This window comes from Alternaria arbusti, assembly GCF_024043155.1.
Source record: "Alternaria arbusti strain BMP 1465 chromosome Unknown scaffold_2, whole genome shotgun sequence".
In the NCBI taxonomy this organism is placed as follows: Eukaryota; Fungi; Ascomycota; class Dothideomycetes; order Pleosporales; family Pleosporaceae; genus Alternaria; species Alternaria arbusti.
This window is the reverse complement of record NW_026249942.1, coordinates 1,320,687-1,337,096: the sequence shown is the minus strand read 5'-3', so window position 1 is coordinate 1,337,096 and position 16,410 is coordinate 1,320,687. Positions and strand designations below refer to the sequence as shown.

Below are 16,410 nucleotides of genomic sequence, written 5' to 3'. Positions count from 1 at the left end.
GTCCTGACTGCTGTAAGTAAAAGGCTTAACAATTTGATAGCAGTGTGGTGGAGAGATAGGTCGACGGGCCAAGCCTGTGAAGCCCTTGCAGGATCATGTATGAGGAAATGAGGGGTTGACTTACTTCGAACGCGGTTGAGTTAGCGACAGATAGGCTAGGTGGGGGAGAAGAAAGTATAGGAGCATGGCTATGGCTTATATAGTGAGGAGTGTTTCTGTGGGCCTGTGCTGGGAGAACAGTGAACGAACCATCACGTGAGAACTAGTGAAGTTGCAACCACCTTTACTCCGGTGAAGGGACCACTCGTTCTTCCTGCATGGATATGACTCCTTAGGCCAACACAAGTTGCTTCGTAGCGGCGTCACTCTTAGAACGCACAGCTGACCAGAATACAGCATCGCTGACCGTGGAACTGTATTGTTGACTGGCATATTGTCAACTCGTAAGATCGCTGATGTCACAAACACCAAAGAGTGACACTGCTTCAATCCGAATAATGAAGAAACTTCACTTCTCAATACTGTACCTATCCGAACCCATATAAAATTGCGTATTCTTGGCATGTCGCGAAAAGAACACAATGAAGCAATCCATAGTATACGTGAATCCGACTTGATGAGTTGGGATGGAGCAGTCGCGCTAGTCGGCCAGTCGTGTACTTCACCACGGGAGGCAACCGCGCCTGCTTCCTGTACTGTTGGACTACCCACGCAAGCACCAAGACCGACCACGTCACCACCACCGCCATAATGCATTGTCGCAGTATCGACGTCGGACTGCATCCTCAATTCGATATCGAAAAACTGCCTGAGTATCGCCCAGATCCGCGTGGTAGCACCAGCTTCACGCCGCAATTGGATGAGAAGACGTCGACTTGCAGCGTCTACGTCCCAGCTTTACCAGGCAGCACCTTCTGGATCGAATATGCTGTGTCGCCGCCAGTCCCCGAAGGGCACTATTTCCTGTTCAAGCTGTACATCAACGGCGCGCACGTCGTGAGCTGGTCGACGGGCAAGGATGAGGAATGGCAGGGCAAGACTATGTTCGGTCTATTCGAGAGCCCCGGGGATGACAGCGATAAGAAAAAGTTCGAGAAGCGGGTGCTTTGCTTTACAACAAAAGACGACGTAGATGCATTCGACGAGACCGCGCGCGTCGAGATAAGAGTACATCGTGCACATGGACGGAAACGAGTCGAACGACAGGCAGAAGAGTACAAGGAAACGGAGCACGCAAAGACTGAGACTGGGATAGGGTAGGTGCCCGACAGGACACGCACGTACTATGCTAATCTCAATAGCCTTGTAAACGCTGGGCCTGCGGGACCACAGCATCCGAAGCGCTTTTACAAATTCGCCCTCATCGACCCTATCGATCAGCCTTTTGCGACATTCCGATATTACTGCCGCAGCTGGGATCAACTGCGCGATTTGGGGCTGCTTGATCACAATCGTGGTGTTGCTGGCGAAGAGAACGACCTCCCTGTGATAGAGCCGAACGAAGGCGGTGGTACCGATGAAACCATCGAGGGCATAAGGGCCTGTAGCGCCATGAGCAGGGATTCGGAAGATGTCTTTCAGGACTGCAAAGACAACTTTGATGGACGAGCCGCGAGTGCTACAGGCATACGAGGACAGACTAGGAGTTCGTCAAGCCCTACTCGATCCACATCAGCGGGGAGGCGGAACCCCTTTACCCACAGAGCGTCACTACGTCTGGTGAGCGATACAGAGCAGCCACGCGCCTACATCCCACGCGGTGCACCAGGCCCGAAGGCAGATCTGGCAGTTGATCATGTAGGGGAGAATGCACAACAGCGCCATGGCATTGTCCGCACACCGACCCCGTTCTACCGGCTCTCCATACCACCGTCTATCAGACTTGGGCCGCCAGAACCAGCTTCACGGCCTCTTACTACGCTTCCCATCAAGAACGACTTCGAGACATCCACGTCATACCACCCGCATCCTGCGTATCCACTCGACGACTGGACTGTGCGCACTCCCAGCCCCGTCAAATCGGTTCGGGACGGCATATCCACTCCGCCGCCGTTCAAGCGCAGAGAGCAAGGTCGGTCGGCTTCTGCATTGATGAGCGTGATTGCATCTGCTTGGAAACGTCGAGGATCACAGACGCCAGATGAATCGCTGCGAACAGTCGCCACGGAAGATGCGCAGAGGTTGCTGTGATGTTTGGCGCGTGACAGAGCCGCGGTTGGCAGTGTGGTTGCAAGTGCTCTGAAGCGAGCACGTTGACATTGCGAGATTGGAGCATAGGATGAGGCTGAGAGGTCGATGGCTTGTCCCTGAGAGCTTCTGATGCTGCTGTACGCTACTCAATCAACATTTGAGATGTCATGAGGTCAGGACGCGTAAGATGAAACGTGGGACGATTGCCGATCGGCACGATGATGCAAGGCACCACGCCGTGATTCGCTCCTCCACAACCCCGCAAACTGCAGCTGCCTCGAGCTTCCATCCCAGCTGACAGCTCCAACACTGTTGCGTGCTTCATGCTTCTTTGCGTATACAATAGCCCATAACTCATGATTTCGTCATTATAGCGTCGAGCATATTCTTTTGGTATCGACCTTGCGACGATAGTCCTTCAACTCCACCATGCGTCCCTTTACTGTCGCAGCTGCGGCGCTCCTAGCAAGCGTGGTAGATGCGTCGACTCTCCAACCACCCGTCCTTCCGTTGATCGTGCGGAACCCATATCTGAGCACATGGCTGCAAAACGCAAGGGAAGAGCCATGGAGCAAATGGCCCATGTTCTGGACTGGATCTGAGGTTGGCTTCAGTGTCATGGCGTCTGTCCCTGACACGAACGAAGTCTACCCTTTACTCGGCCGACCTCATGATTCTCTGGAGCAAAAGGACAAGGAGTATGTTTACTCTGACCTCTCGCAGCGCAATCATTGCTAATTCCTGCCTGTACTAGTTACGCGATAGCATACCCTATATACCGGGGTGCTAAATACGACGCGTCGACCACCAACCTTACGTACTCGATACCAGCCCCCGATGCACTCCGCTCAGCGAAAGACGTAGAGATCACCTTGTCCTTCCTCTCACCCATCACACCGACCTCGACTTTGCGCCAGACCATACCGGCAGCATACCTGTCTATACACGTGGAAGGGACGTTCGATGTCAACATATACGTGGACGTGAACGGACAGTGGGTCAGCGGCAAGAGGGAGAGCCTGATAGAATGGGGCTTGTTCCAGCATGTCGCGCCGGGTCTGAACGATAAGCTGAAGACGTGGCAAGTCAAGCGACAGGTTGAGCAGCTCTTCACCGAGACGAACGATCAGCCCGAGTGGGGTCAGCTGCACTTTACTGGGCCAGTCGATGCGCGCCATGAATCGGGCACATCCGCGCTCTTGCGCCAGCGGTTTGCTCGAACCGGAACGTTGCAGAACGAGGTCGATGGGAACTTCCGCGCCGTCATGGATGAAGAGCCCGTGTTTGCATTTTCGAAAGCCTTCAAGTTGGCAAACTCTTCCACTACCGGCTCCAAATCCAGCAGCAACAGTGAGAGCGTGCTGTTCACGATAACCCACATCCAAGATCCGGTCACACAATATGCATCTGCTCGCGGTCTTACGTTCATGCGGCCGTTGTGGAAGTCCTGGTTCCCTCAAGACGACAAGCTCATTCAATTCCATTACGGCGATTTCGCAATGGCCAAAAGCCTCGCTGGCAACTACTCGGAGCAGCTGCGCATCGATGCCTATCAATCTGGCTCGACGAACTACGTGGATATCGTTGCCTTGTCTGCACGACAAGTCATGGGTGCCACGAGCTTCTCCGGAACCAAAGACAACCCGTTGCTCTTCCTAAAAGAGATCTCCTCCAACGGCAACAGTCAAACAGTCGATGTCATCTTCCCGGCTTTCCCGTTCTTCCTGTACACGCAACCTAGGTGGTTGGCATATCTGTTGGAGCCACTTCTGGAACACCAGCTATCCGGCCAGTATCCCAACAAGTACTCGATGCATGATCTTGGCGCACACTTCCCTAATTTGACGGGACATGCCGATGGACGAGACGAGTACATGCCTGTTGAGGAGTGTGGCGATATGCTGATCATGGGTCTGGCACTGGTCAACTCGTTAAGCTACAACTCCGACGCACAAGCTCAGTCCATCTGGTCAGCTATCGGCAACGACGCAGACCGTAGTACTGATGCAACCAACGCATTTTCTCTGAACGGCGTCGGACTGCACGACGGAGTTGACTACATCGATGAGACTTGGGGCGGAAGCACCAAAGGCATTGACCAAGCGAAGAAGTGGCTGGAGGGCAGCTATGACCTGTGGAAGCAATGGACGGGCTATCTTGTCGAAGACGCTCTTGAGCCTCACAACCAGCGTAAGTATCGACCCGCTATATTTCGAAATACAAGCTAACGCGTATCATAGTCTGCACTGATGACTTCGCTGGCTGGCTGCCACTTCAAACGAATCTTGCCTTGAAGGGCATTGTCGGCATCAAAGCCTTCAGTGAGATTGCTGACCTCATGGATCGTCCTGGAGATGCAGAGCACTACCGCAACATTTCAGAGACGTACATCAAGAAGTGGCAAGAATACGGCATGTCGCGCGATGGTACACATGCCAAACTCGCCTACGACTGGTACGGCAGCTGGACCACTCTATACTCGCTTTACGCCGATGCCGTACTCTGCTTCCACCCCACCATCACAAACTCGTCTTCTATCTCAGAACAGCCAGATTACGCATCTGGAAACGATGAAGCGCAGAGGCCTTTGTCGCCTTCTAAGCACTCCTCCGGCCGCGAACCCATCACCGAGGATTTTATCCCAGACAAAATCTACAACCTCCAGAGTGACTGGTACTCCACGGTGATGCAGAAATACGGTCTTCCCCTCGACTCTCGTCACTTGTACACCAAGTCCGATTGGGAGTTCGAAGCCGCTGCAGTTGCAAACAAGAAAGTGCGCTCGGAGATTCTTGATCGCGTGGCTCTTTGGTTGAATGAGACCGTCACGGACCGCCCTTTCACGGATCTTTATGTCACTGAAGGTGATGGTGGGTTTCCTGGGCCTTGGTTCTTTGCGAGACCGGTTGTTGGTGGGCACTTTGCGTTTTTGACGTTGGAGAGGGCTTGTGGTGGTGGTGGGAAGTGAGGTGAGGAACGTTGATGAGTCGACGTTACTGCATGTAGACGGCAATCGGCGGTGAGGAGATTGGATACTAGATGGATGCGACTATTTCCTAAAGTATCACTCAAAGTCATTGCAATCAGAGCATCATGAGACGAATGCGAACATAAGAAGATGCGAATTTTCACCACCGTTTGTATAATTCGAACTCGCAGCGCTTCGCGTCATGCTCTCATTGATCGAGCGTCTACTTCCAGGGTATGTGAGCGCTGATCCAGCCGTATCCGTCGTAACCGAGGTACAGCTCTTAGCGGTTCAATGTACCTCTCCTGAACAACAATCCTCACACCCACGCGCATTTGCATCAACATTTCCAACGAACCAACACGCGTCTGAAGTTACATGATGCCGTATCCGGTACCCTATGGCGGCCGATTGGCGTGCTGTACTCCGTATGGCTGAGTTGATAAACGCGCTTTGTGCCGAATACGGCGCGCTCAAAGAAAGTGATGCCTCGCGACGATGGCTTCGGATGTTTTCGCCTTTGTCAGAGAGTTCCAGATCAACAAAGGGTCCGCGACATCGAAGTGGTGTCTTTTGGCAGCGAACCTTGGAGTTCTCGAGTCCTACTGAACACCACCACCACACCCTTTGAGCCACCAATTCGAGCATCGACATCTCCGACGAATATCTGGACGACACCATGGTGCTTTATCATGCGAATGGAAGAGTTGTTGATCAACACGATCAATACTTAGACGATGAAGCACGGAGTCTGGCGGATCATTATCGATACATCGAGCAGATTGATATTTGCAACCAAAAGACTGCGGACGCTTCCACTGATAAAGTTGAAATCATTATCGATGAGCAAGAGTATAGAACACTCTATTGTGAGAGGGAGGGACATTGGGAAACCATCAAAAAGTTCAGGCGGAAAACCGCATACTATATTCCAACGACGGTTGATCGCGCTACTTTGAGGAAGTGTTCGACCTTCGCCGATGATCACTTCACATACAATCCGGGGGCTAAGACGCTTCATCTGCCAGTGCGTTATCCGAGACAACATCATGCTGCTCTGGGCGAGTTATCGACTCAGGATTTCAACATCAACTATCATGTTTGCGTTGATGGAAAAAGACTCGCCGAACAACCCGATGATCAAATGGCGTTCATACGACCGGAGGAAATCAACGAATACGTCATTCCATGGCTGCAAAAAGTGCAAAAACAGATCAATCGCAAAGGAGATGAATTAGACAAAGAGGACGATGCAGGACCACCCAAGGAGACGTGGCGCGCACGCCAGCCAACAGGGCCTGACGGTGCTGTCGCCATGGGAATTCCAGTTGCACTTGACGACAAAATCCATCTCTACAACGCTATGCTGCAGCTAGGCCTGCCCAAATTTGTGCAACTGGTAAGAAAGAACTCCTCCGATGCATGCCTGTTTGTAAGACATAGACTGACCATACACCCAACGTTTTAGCCACTCATTGACGAAATCGTCATGCAGATGTACAAAACCAAGATCAATGCGTGTCATCTCGCCACCCTGGAGCATACTGTCGGGCGCTTTTACTCCAGGGGTGTTGCTGTCCTTGACCCAGTTCTTTGTCATTTCATCGGAACGTATCCTCGCAGGACCTTGCAAGATCGCAGAAATGTCAGACCTCCACCTGAAAGCGATACCGAATCATCAGATGATACGAACAAGACTAGCGAACAAGCGCCAGAAGAAGCGCAGGGTACTGATACTCAATCGGGAGAAGAACTATCAGCATCAGCACCAGCACCAGAACCATTTGACTTCAAGAACTCAGAGAGAAAATATCTCGGTTACCATCCTCAACCTGCGGGCCGTGAAAAATTCCCTAAAGATACGTATCTTCTTCCCCCTGAGCTGCCAGTCATCGGTCATAGTATAAAGCATTGGTCCGGAGTCCGCAAGAATGGCAGCACAGCTGCGGCTCATAACGGCTTTCCTCTCAACATTGGAAAATATAAGAAGTTCATTCGGAGGAACGCGACGGATGTGATCGATGTCAATGACTATTTTGAAGAAGAGACAAATCGATTGGCAGATCGATCCGACTACGAAGATAACGGCCCGGGGGAGGGCAGTCGATGATGTCTTCCTGAAACCAAAGGCTACTTCCAGTCTGTTATAGTTCTTCTTAAGACTCAATTCTCATCTATATGTCACTGGTAACTTGATACCTTGTCTTCTCCAATGTTTCATCTACATGCTTCTATCAAGATACAGTGAACTTCTTTTCCATACAAACATAACCTCGGCAGCGACGGGAACAAAAACAACGGTGGCGACAATCTGACCAAAAGTCCATTGCCCGTCCGGGAAGCTCCCACCAGCTGCTCGGATCATGACACTTTGTAGTTGTCGGAGCCGAAAGAACGCCCAAAATTGCACAACAAGTGCGATGGCGACGACAACGTCGATTCCCAGTTTTGCATACAATCCAATAATGCCTCCATTGAACGTAGAACAGCACTTTGTTAACCAGGTTCGTTTATGATCTATGTCCTCCAAAGCAGAGGAAAGGATTTTTGAGACGACCACAATGGACAACAGCAGATAGCTGAGAATGCCGAACGCCGTGGTGAGATTGCGTTCACGTGAGCTGATAGTGCTAACGCCTTCGAAACAGACGCTTGCGATCACGCTCCATTCTTCGAACGTTATGGAGGTGTTTGGCGAACTTCCGATCCGGCTTTCGCCTGCATTGGTCAGACAGTGTTCCCTTGACATAGTGTCGCCACTCACCAAAAGTCCCTCCCATGCGAGAGAAGAAAGGGCAAAAGCCCATAGCCCAGCATATCACAAACAGGACAAAACGTTGTCCTCTACGAGCATCGGAGAGAAGCCCGGGGTGTCCATTGGCGCCGCTTCCTGGCTCTTCATATCCGTCTTGTGGAACATCAGTACCACCAGACGACCGTCTTCTACTGGTATCTATTGCGTTGCCTTCCAAGAACATTTTCGGTCGCAACACCATTGGAAGGAGAGGCAGAAGCGTGAGCGACGAGACAAGCCAAGCAATCTCGACCGTGAAGCCACCCATTCCAACAGCGTTTACGCCAAAGTCAACCCCAGACAGTGTAACAATGCTAGCAGTTTGGATCGCAAAGGTAAAGAAGATGGCGTTGTCGAAAAAGGTTCTTGTGGCGTTCGCAACCAATAGCCTCCCGATGGTTGGATGGCCTTTTGCGCTTCGTTCAAACCACATCGATATCGCTACGAGACATGCGCATATGAAGCTCTCAAGGATATATCCAATTGCCATGCCGATGCCACTGATGTCTGGATTCCCTGATCCCCAAAGAGCCCCGCATACGTTAGTTTTGCAATCCTTCACAAGGCTGAAATCCCCGCCCGTGGCGTTGCGGAGTAGATCGATGTACGCTGCGAAATCCGTTCGAGTGGAAAGGGCAAGACAACCCGATGGGTCCATTTTGGAAAGCTGTCAGTATGAAGAAGCAGCGAAGGAAAAGCCAGAACCATTTATTGTAACGACCAAAAGAGGATGCCAGCTTTGACCAGGCTGAAGTCTGCCTTATCGCTCAGCTGAACCACCCCTGCCGCCATAAGCTTGGCCCCCAAGATTGAGGGTTATTTTGCACCAGCGCCCTATCGCGATTGAGCCCAACAAACATAAACCAAACGTTTCCTCTAGGTTGAGCTTAGATCGTTGTTCTCACTTTCCTGCTGGCGAACATGAAATCGTTTCTTGTATAGGTACTTGCTCATCCTGAATCTCATCACAATGACAAGCGCGCAATTGGTAAGAAACCCGCAGGTTTCTCCTACAAGGCTGAGACTTACTCTACAGCTACAGCTTGATACAACGCTCATCAGCTCTCCATCATCAGCATTCGACTCAAGCATGTTTGCAGGGACAACTCAGTTCAATGGCCAACCATCAGTATTCGTTACCATAACGCGACCTTTCACAACAACAACATCAACATCATCGACGTCAACAGACGACGTCTCCTCTTCGCGAGTTCCACCCCCGCCTTCATCGTCTCCGCCTCCAGCTACACCTCCACCTCCGACGGCGGTTCCTCCTCCGACAGCAGTCCCACCTCCAGCCCCTACAGGTGTTCCAACAGGTGTTCCAACAGAAGTCCCATCTCCGCCAAATCCGACCTTTACCCTACCATCTATTCCGGGTAGCGGGTCTGCAGGATTGTCTACAGGTATTAATACATCACACATCATCTAAATGTCTTCTCTATATGCTAATCCCCGAGCAGGTTATACAGTCGGTACCGCACTAGGCGGCTCCGTCGGCGGTTTACTTATTCTCTCGCTGCTTTTCTTCTGGTAAGAGTATAATTGTCGCGTTGTGCACTTAAATACTGACTCATCAGGTTCCGCGCGCACAACAACAAAAAGAAGAAACTGAGGCTATCTGTTAGTAGCAGATCAGCGCAATCAAACAAGCTTGAAGAAGAGAAGATCGAGGATGTCAAGGCCAACGGTGTTCCACAGAGGAAGCCGCTGCCGAAGAACCCTAATGCTTCTGGAACAGGGACAGGAACTCATGTGAGGAAGCTAGACGGCGGAAGATCTCTGAAGTCTACCAATACACTGTGAGATGGTCACACATCACGTCGGTTCGTTAGCGGGTTGAGCGGCCTAGATCACGCAATTTTGTAACATTTTATTCTTTTTTTATTTATTCTGGTAGAACTGTCAAACATATAGAGGACTGATAGCTAAGTGTTACGAGCACATGTGCGACCCGCGCAGTGCCCGGTTTGAACTTCGCATTGATGCAAATGGACTGATGCTGCCTCGACTATCTTCGCTCCTCTTTCTCGAAACGCTCTCAAATGTGTGCCTGGAAATAACACATGGGTATCGCAGATGAGCCGCTCGTACGTGAACAGTACATGCGCTGTGTAGCTTTGGGATGGATGGCGACTTGACTGTGATGACGCGCTTACAACGCATGCCCGTTAGGGGGCTCTCGGTCATGTGTAGTCTGCCTTTGCCCATAAGACTCATCCGCTAGACCATACAAGTGGTGGGTATGGTGAGAGAGTGAAGGGGCGCAGCTTTGGCGCTTGGTTGCGTCTTTTGTGTGTGATTTGGCGTTTTTCGGCTTTCATCTTTTTTTTTGGTGAGGATTTCTTGCCTTTCAGGCAGAGAAAGTCTCAGATTCATCGCGTGCATATCGCGAAGGAAGAGGTCTGAGCGTTGCTCATGCTGGCAGCGCCTTCTCTGGTATAATGGGGTGGCATGATCTCCATGTGTTGGGCTTCTGCTTAGCAAGATCGCACCGTATGCTTGGTGTTCGTGACCAATGCCAACGTCTTGGGCAATAACTCCATGCTGTGCACACGAAGACAGCGAGCTGCTCCTCTCCTTACTCCAGAAGGCCAATCGTACTGGATCCGTCCTATACCTCGCCATCAATGACGACACCCAGGTTAGCGGTGTCACACTGACTGGTATAGTCTCCGTCTCTTTCTTTCTGCTCAATGTCCTTGCAAGAGCTTACGACCATCTCACTCCTGTAGACTGTGTGATTGCAGTAAGGTTCAGGATACTTTTGTTCCCAATTCAAAGCTCTTCGTCCTCTTTGTTGTGATCTGGGTTTTGGTTTTGAGCTTCATCATCCTCGTGGATGTCGGTATCGTCCCAATCTACCTCAACATCGTAGCGTTGAGATACTGTAGACGGAGTCTTGCACGGTCGCACTGCTTTAGTAACCGGTACTGTAGGCTCATGTGAAGATCCTTGGTATCCTCCAGGTCCGTCACGACCTGGTGAGGCCTGGTGAGGACTCAAGGACGGATCCATCGCCGTCTCTTGTGTCACGACAGACCCAACGTTTGCGACTTGTGTAGGTAACGTGGCATCGATGGTTCTTTGAGATACATCGTCTTCGCCAGTATCATCGCTGCTGCCCTTATCCGCAATTTGTCCAAATTGGGAGTTGGGACTGTCATGACGCGAAATACTGCCATCCTTGACCTTCGACGGTGGCGATTCTCCCTCTTTTGGCGAGACACGAGGACCTGGAGACTCAGCATGCATCAGAGACTGTAATGAGCTTTCCGCTGCAAGCGCAAGTTCAGACAAGTAATGTTCGCCATTGCTGCCAGGTGTCGCTGCTCTTCCCGCGGGAGATGCCAATGTTGGTGTGATCGGCGGGAGTGGTGCCGTGGATGCATAAACTATTGCCATTCCCCGCGTTGCAGCCGTCAACTTACGCTGCGCCGCTTGTTGAGCTGCAGCTCGAGCTGCGAGAGGACTATAGTCAAATGTTGACCAGTCAATGATGGTAGGGTCGTGTGTGGTCGTAGTTGTCTCTTCTGGGTCTTTGAGCCAGTCTATACGACATGTTTTCGAATAGTTGAACCAACCAACAACGCCATCATCCTCTCGCTCACCGTAGGCCATTCGGGTCTCCGTGCCGGTGTTGTGGTCGATGTCGAAAACGCCATGCTCGTATACTACCACGGTAGAGCTGTGCGTGATTGAGATGCAGCCGCCTTCTTTGAAGGCTGCACTAGGATGCCATGATTCCAACACACGCCTGTGCTCCGGCTTGGGCGTAACTTGGCTCATCCAAGCGGGTTTGTTCCCATGGAATCGTACTGGCTGCATATCCGGAACTCCGATGAGCTTGAGGTACTCTGCTGCTAGAAGAAGTCCTCGCTCGGTAGCGACGTGAACCTTCCCATTGTAGAGATAGAGATCACAGTCGCCGATGTCTCTAGTTGGCTCGACTTTCGAAGCATCTTTGCGGCCAAGGTCTTCGGACGTCCAGAACTTCTTCCTGGATAGGCGAAGCGCTTCCTGCCGCAGAACAAGCATCTTACGACCAAAGACATGGATCTCGTTGTCATCAGTGAACGACCGTTTCAGCCTGTCTGAAGGCTTATCCATAACCTCGAATGGGTACTGATGTTCAATCGTATGGGAGCACAGGAGGGGTATGCTGTACACGTCATAGTCGACAAAGGTAACTCCTTCCTCTGGGAAGCGATCCTGATCAGCGTACAAGTGGTGATCATCCAGAGACTTCTTGATCTTAGTATTCCGTCTCTTTATAGCCTCGTGGCTCGCTTTGGCCTTTTTGCACGAAGCTACCTCGGGATTCTCTAACTCCACGAACTTCCGCTTACTGCGCTCATCCGGCGGTGTAACTGTTTGGCTTGGAGTAGAACTAGGCTTTGGCTTTGTGCCACCTGCGATGCTTTCGCCAGCCTTTGCGTCTTCCATCTTGTGTATTTCCTCCCCTGCGCTCGGTTGCCGTGACTTGGGGGTTGAGGCGGCGCCCTTGGTGACGGATGTATCGGGCAGAATCGTGGCCGCGGTCTTGGTGCTAGCATCGAACTGCTTTAGCGAGCTGGCTTTGGTGTTTTGACTTGGGGTCCGTGGAATAAGAGCCTTTGCCTCCGGCTCCGCTTCGGGTGCTGTGATCTTACAACCGTCTTTGACACCGTGTCTCGTCTTAGGGCTCTTTAGCTCATGAGAGACTGTCTCCAATACAGCAGGTCTGCTAGAAACAACAGGTTTCTGTTTGAACTTGTCATCACGGAGCTTCTTCCTGTCTTCCTCGGTCATATACTTAAGGTCAAGTAGGCTAGGGACCTTCTTGCCTGCATCAATGCTTTTCTCCAGTGCTGTTGCGCGTACATGTTCTTTTCCGTGAGCGATCATTGTCGGCTGCGTTTCTCCAGGTCCGCCACGCGCTTTCTTCTTCGCATGCAGTCCATCATCTTCAGTTGCCTCTTGTTTACGCTTCCGGGAAACCTGTCCAGCGGCGTCGGTAGTCACACTTGCGCGGAGTTCTTGGACCTTGATTGGCCTATCGCGGATCTCTCTGGCTGGGGGTGGGGTGCGCGAGCGCCTGTTGTCTCGATGCTTGGATTGTTGCTCGCGCTGAATGTCTCGCCCTGGCGACTTGCTCCGCCGGTCGCCATGTCCACGCCTGCCACCGTATCCACGTGCACCATTACGGCCGCGTTCTTGCTGTTGTGCTTGGTCTTGGTGTTGAAGTCTTTCTTTTGCCTTATATTGAACATGGGTAGTCGTCGCAGTCTTGGGGTGAGTATTGTGGGCGCCGTCCGTCTTTTGGTGCGAACCGCCGTTGCGTTTCCTGGCCATAGTGTCGATTATTGAGGACAGCAAAAGATCTTTGATTTGATACGGAAGGTCGTGTGTAGAGGAGAGCAAGTCAGACTAGTGAGACAAAGGTATTGTGTGGGTCCATTGTCGCGCTAATACCACGTGCTCTAGTATTGTCTCTGTCACCCACATTCACTACGGCCATACTTTCGAAATGTCCTTCTCGAAGGATAGTGGATATTCTATGAGCCGCCAGGAACGAGTTGTACCGTTGTGCGCGCATAGTTGCGTCATCACGGCGTTGCAGGCGCTGTTGCCAATCATGGCAGGCAGGCGCAACCTATAGTGAAGAGCCATATTTTTCCGTCGCAGCATTGCAGAGCCTCAATCCGGCTTAACAGACTTACAAAGCTTAGAAACAACCTCGGAACGAAATGCTGCCGCTACACCATCGAGACGACCAAGCTACAGTTGCAGGCGCACAGCTCGAAGAGAGCTTCGGCAACATAGACATAGATACTACGGCTTCCTTCGACGATAGCCCGAAGCAGCCATTTGGGGATCTTTCGTATGAAATACGCGCTCTTCTCCTGGAAGGTCCTCCAATTTTGCTTGTCGCGTCTCATTCGGGTGCGCCATCGGACTACGCCCACCAGTGTTCTGCTGCCAAAGGTCTCGTTTCCCTCGATCGCAGTCGTCAGATGACCGAGCAAGCCGAGAGCGGCCACCGTCCATATGCCATCGATATTTCGGTTTGGGCGCTCGCTGCGGCTTCGCAGGCGATTCGAACCGGCTATGAGGAATACCCAGACGTTTCGCAACTCGCTCTTGCCATGGGCCCCATCTTACCAGGTTACGCCATGTGTGTCCTCGATTGGCTTGTTCGGTGTTTCAGAAGCAAGACGACGACATCTTTCATTCCCGATGACCCAGAAGTCGATGGCGAAGATAAGTGGTATTGGCTGTATAGCTATGCGGCGATGCGCGCTCTCGGTATTGACGCTGTGGAAGATCTGCAGCCGTTCATCAAGCGTCTTATTCATCATGAAGGCCTCGTCGCGGAGATGACCAGCTACCTACGTCTTCTGAGAGCCCTGCAGCCTTCGGATCCAATCGTCACGTATCTTGCTGTAAGAACAGCCAGGCAGATGTTGGGAAATGCGCACGTGTTGTCGGAGGCGCAATGCGACGCCATAGGCGCAGCACACCCGCATTTCGCCGCGCTCGTCAACGAGCGGCTGCAAAAGTCGAAGTTGTGATCTCTTGTCGAACACCAGGCAGCGGTGAGGGGACGGGTCCCAATATAATAAGCAAGTAAACCTCATTGCTGGTTCAGATATCTGGTCGAAGTAAGGCGGGGTCCCGGAGCTCCACATGCTAAACCTTTTCGGAAAGGTTCGCCTGGGGACAAGGGACCCATTCAACAACAGATATTCCACATCACGTCCACCACCTCAACCAAATGCGCAAGTCGGTCAGCTGCGCAGTGCTCTCACACCGCATCGGATGAGAGAGTCCATCTTCATGACAAGTTTATGTTGTTTCTTGTCAGCCCTAGCCAGGCCCCAGTATGGCCGTTTTTTCCTTTTAATCCCCTATTTCGCTAGAATGTCAATGCATCGGCTTGTTCCACGGTACTGCCAGATGATTCGCTCATGCTATTGAAATGTCTCAGGATTTGTTCGCTGGACCGCATCTTTTCCTGTCTTTCGTCGCTCATTTTGTCTTCATCGCAACACAAGCGTATTTCCGATTATGGAAATGCTGATGTATCGTTCGCGGCAAACCCCTTCAATAACTCTCCACTGACATTGATGCCTGCATGCCAAATGTTTCATTGTTTCTGTCGTTTGTGTTGGGAAAGTTGACCGCTTCCTCTCTTCAGCTAAGGTTGCTGTCACCGCCAGGTGTGATGCGTGTTCCGCTCCGGTCATGGTGCTGTCCGGGCCAACGTTGAGGGACACCAGAGGAGGTGAGGGCTCGGAGACTCTGCCGGCGCATTCATTTGACAGTCGCGCTAACACATCTTAGCTCAATGCGGGAGGGTGTTCCTGCATGGATCAATATTACACATCCAATGTTGGGACTGCATGGTACAGTGCTGCAGGTACTTGCTACCAGCACACAACGCTTTGATTCCATTTGAGAAGGCTGAGGGTAGTGCCAAAGTTGGTGTATAAGAGGGGCAACATCCTCACTCTAATCGAAGCACAACATCAAGCATCACTTTCAACACATCACCTCACCAACAACCACACAATCATCATCATGCGTTTCTCCCAAATCGCCACTCTTCTCTCCGTTGCCGCTGCGGCCAGCGCCCAGTACACCTACAACATTACCCAAGCTGAGAAGCATGGTAACATGGAGAAGTACAAGTGCTTGTATGCTAAGCCCCTCCGAAACTTCCTTGGTCTATGTACTAATGCGATGATGCTAGGGACAACAAGAAGCTTAGCAAATGGATGCCCAAGTGCCTTCACCAGTGCCAGGAGAAGGCCAACCATGCTGACGGCTGCGCGCCCGATGACTTTACTTGCCATTGCATCAACTACAGCGTCTACTCTGCCGTGAGTACCATGTCCGTCCTAGTCCCAGCTGCAGCACTATTCTGACACAGTAACAGGCGATCGAGCCATGTGCTTTCCCTGCCGCCCTCGGCGGTAAGGGTACTTGCTCGTTTGAGGAGCTCGGCAAGGCACGCCCCATCGTCCAGGACATGTGCAACTTCTTCAACGCCACTCTATACGACGACTACGCGGAGTGCGACATAGAACTGAGCGAGGAGAAGACTTACATGATCCTCGCTGACGAGGAATTCGGAGAGGTCACTTACTAGATGTGGACGAGCAAGGCTTGAAGTGATAGATAGGAGTATTAGACTTAGGATTGAACTTTAATAGACTTTCATCTTCTCAAACATCTTACTTACAGTGGGACATGTCTATGCAGTCGTAGTCACTGGCGTCGTTACAGCTAAGTGATTTCACAACACCTGACGTTCGTCTCACATGGTGCCTTCACGACCGCCGCCCCAACTACTACAAATAGACTTCTCGCGCTGCAACAACCGAACCACACTCACACCCTCACACTTCCACACTCTCACACAACCATAACCACTACACCCAATACACGCATCTCTCCCAACAACCTCACTACA

The 16,410-nt window shown here is 51.6% G+C and overlaps 7 protein-coding genes across 7 annotated transcripts; 6 read left to right on the top strand and 1 right to left on the bottom strand.

The window, feature by feature from the left end:
• Window positions 1-750: 750 nt before the first annotated feature.
• J4E86_002030 (uncharacterized protein) lies at window positions 751-2,190 on the top strand (the record flags this gene model as incomplete). Its single annotated transcript, XM_051442593.1, has 2 exons — window positions 751-1,256; window positions 1,302-2,190. The coding sequence occupies 2 exons, from the start codon at window positions 751-753 to the stop codon at window positions 2,188-2,190; spliced, it is 1,395 nt and encodes a 464-aa protein (XP_051306181.1).
• Window positions 2,191-2,619: 429 nt separating this feature from the next.
• J4E86_002029 (uncharacterized protein) lies at window positions 2,620-5,158 on the top strand (the record flags this gene model as incomplete). The annotated part of the gene is made up of 3 exons (XM_051442592.1): window positions 2,620-2,888; window positions 2,945-4,380; window positions 4,431-5,158. The coding sequence occupies 3 exons, from the start codon at window positions 2,620-2,622 to the stop codon at window positions 5,156-5,158; spliced, it is 2,433 nt and encodes an 810-aa protein (XP_051306180.1).
• Window positions 5,159-5,656: 498 nt separating this feature from the next.
• Window positions 5,657-6,626, top strand: J4E86_002028 (uncharacterized protein; the record flags this gene model as incomplete). The annotated part of the gene is made up of 2 exons (XM_051442591.1): window positions 5,657-5,706; window positions 5,804-6,626. 2 exons carry the CDS (start codon window positions 5,657-5,659, stop codon window positions 6,624-6,626), a joined length of 873 nt encoding a protein of 290 aa, XP_051306179.1.
• A 2,758-nt stretch (window positions 6,627-9,384) lies between these two features.
• J4E86_002027 (uncharacterized protein) lies at window positions 9,385-9,758 on the top strand (the record flags this gene model as incomplete). The annotated part of the gene is made up of 2 exons (XM_051442590.1): window positions 9,385-9,485; window positions 9,533-9,758. The coding sequence occupies 2 exons, from the start codon at window positions 9,385-9,387 to the stop codon at window positions 9,756-9,758; spliced, it is 327 nt and encodes a 108-aa protein (XP_051306178.1).
• Window positions 9,759-10,730: 972 nt separating this feature from the next.
• On the bottom strand, window positions 10,731-13,286 carry J4E86_002026 (uncharacterized protein; the record flags this gene model as incomplete). Its single annotated transcript, XM_051442589.1, has 2 exons — window positions 10,731-11,230; window positions 11,384-13,286. The coding sequence occupies 2 exons, from the start codon at window positions 13,284-13,286 to the stop codon at window positions 10,731-10,733; spliced, it is 2,403 nt and encodes an 800-aa protein (XP_051306177.1).
• A 662-nt stretch (window positions 13,287-13,948) lies between these two features.
• On the top strand, window positions 13,949-14,506 carry J4E86_002025 (uncharacterized protein; the record flags this gene model as incomplete). The annotated part of the gene is made up of 1 exon (XM_051442588.1): window positions 13,949-14,506. The coding sequence occupies one exon, from the start codon at window positions 13,949-13,951 to the stop codon at window positions 14,504-14,506; it is 558 nt and encodes a 185-aa protein (XP_051306176.1).
• Window positions 14,507-15,515: 1,009 nt separating this feature from the next.
• On the top strand, window positions 15,516-16,086 carry J4E86_002024 (uncharacterized protein; the record flags this gene model as incomplete). Its single annotated transcript, XM_051442587.1, has 3 exons — window positions 15,516-15,631; window positions 15,688-15,817; window positions 15,874-16,086. The coding sequence occupies 3 exons, from the start codon at window positions 15,516-15,518 to the stop codon at window positions 16,084-16,086; spliced, it is 459 nt and encodes a 152-aa protein (XP_051306175.1).
• Window positions 16,087-16,410: the final 324 nt, after the last annotated feature.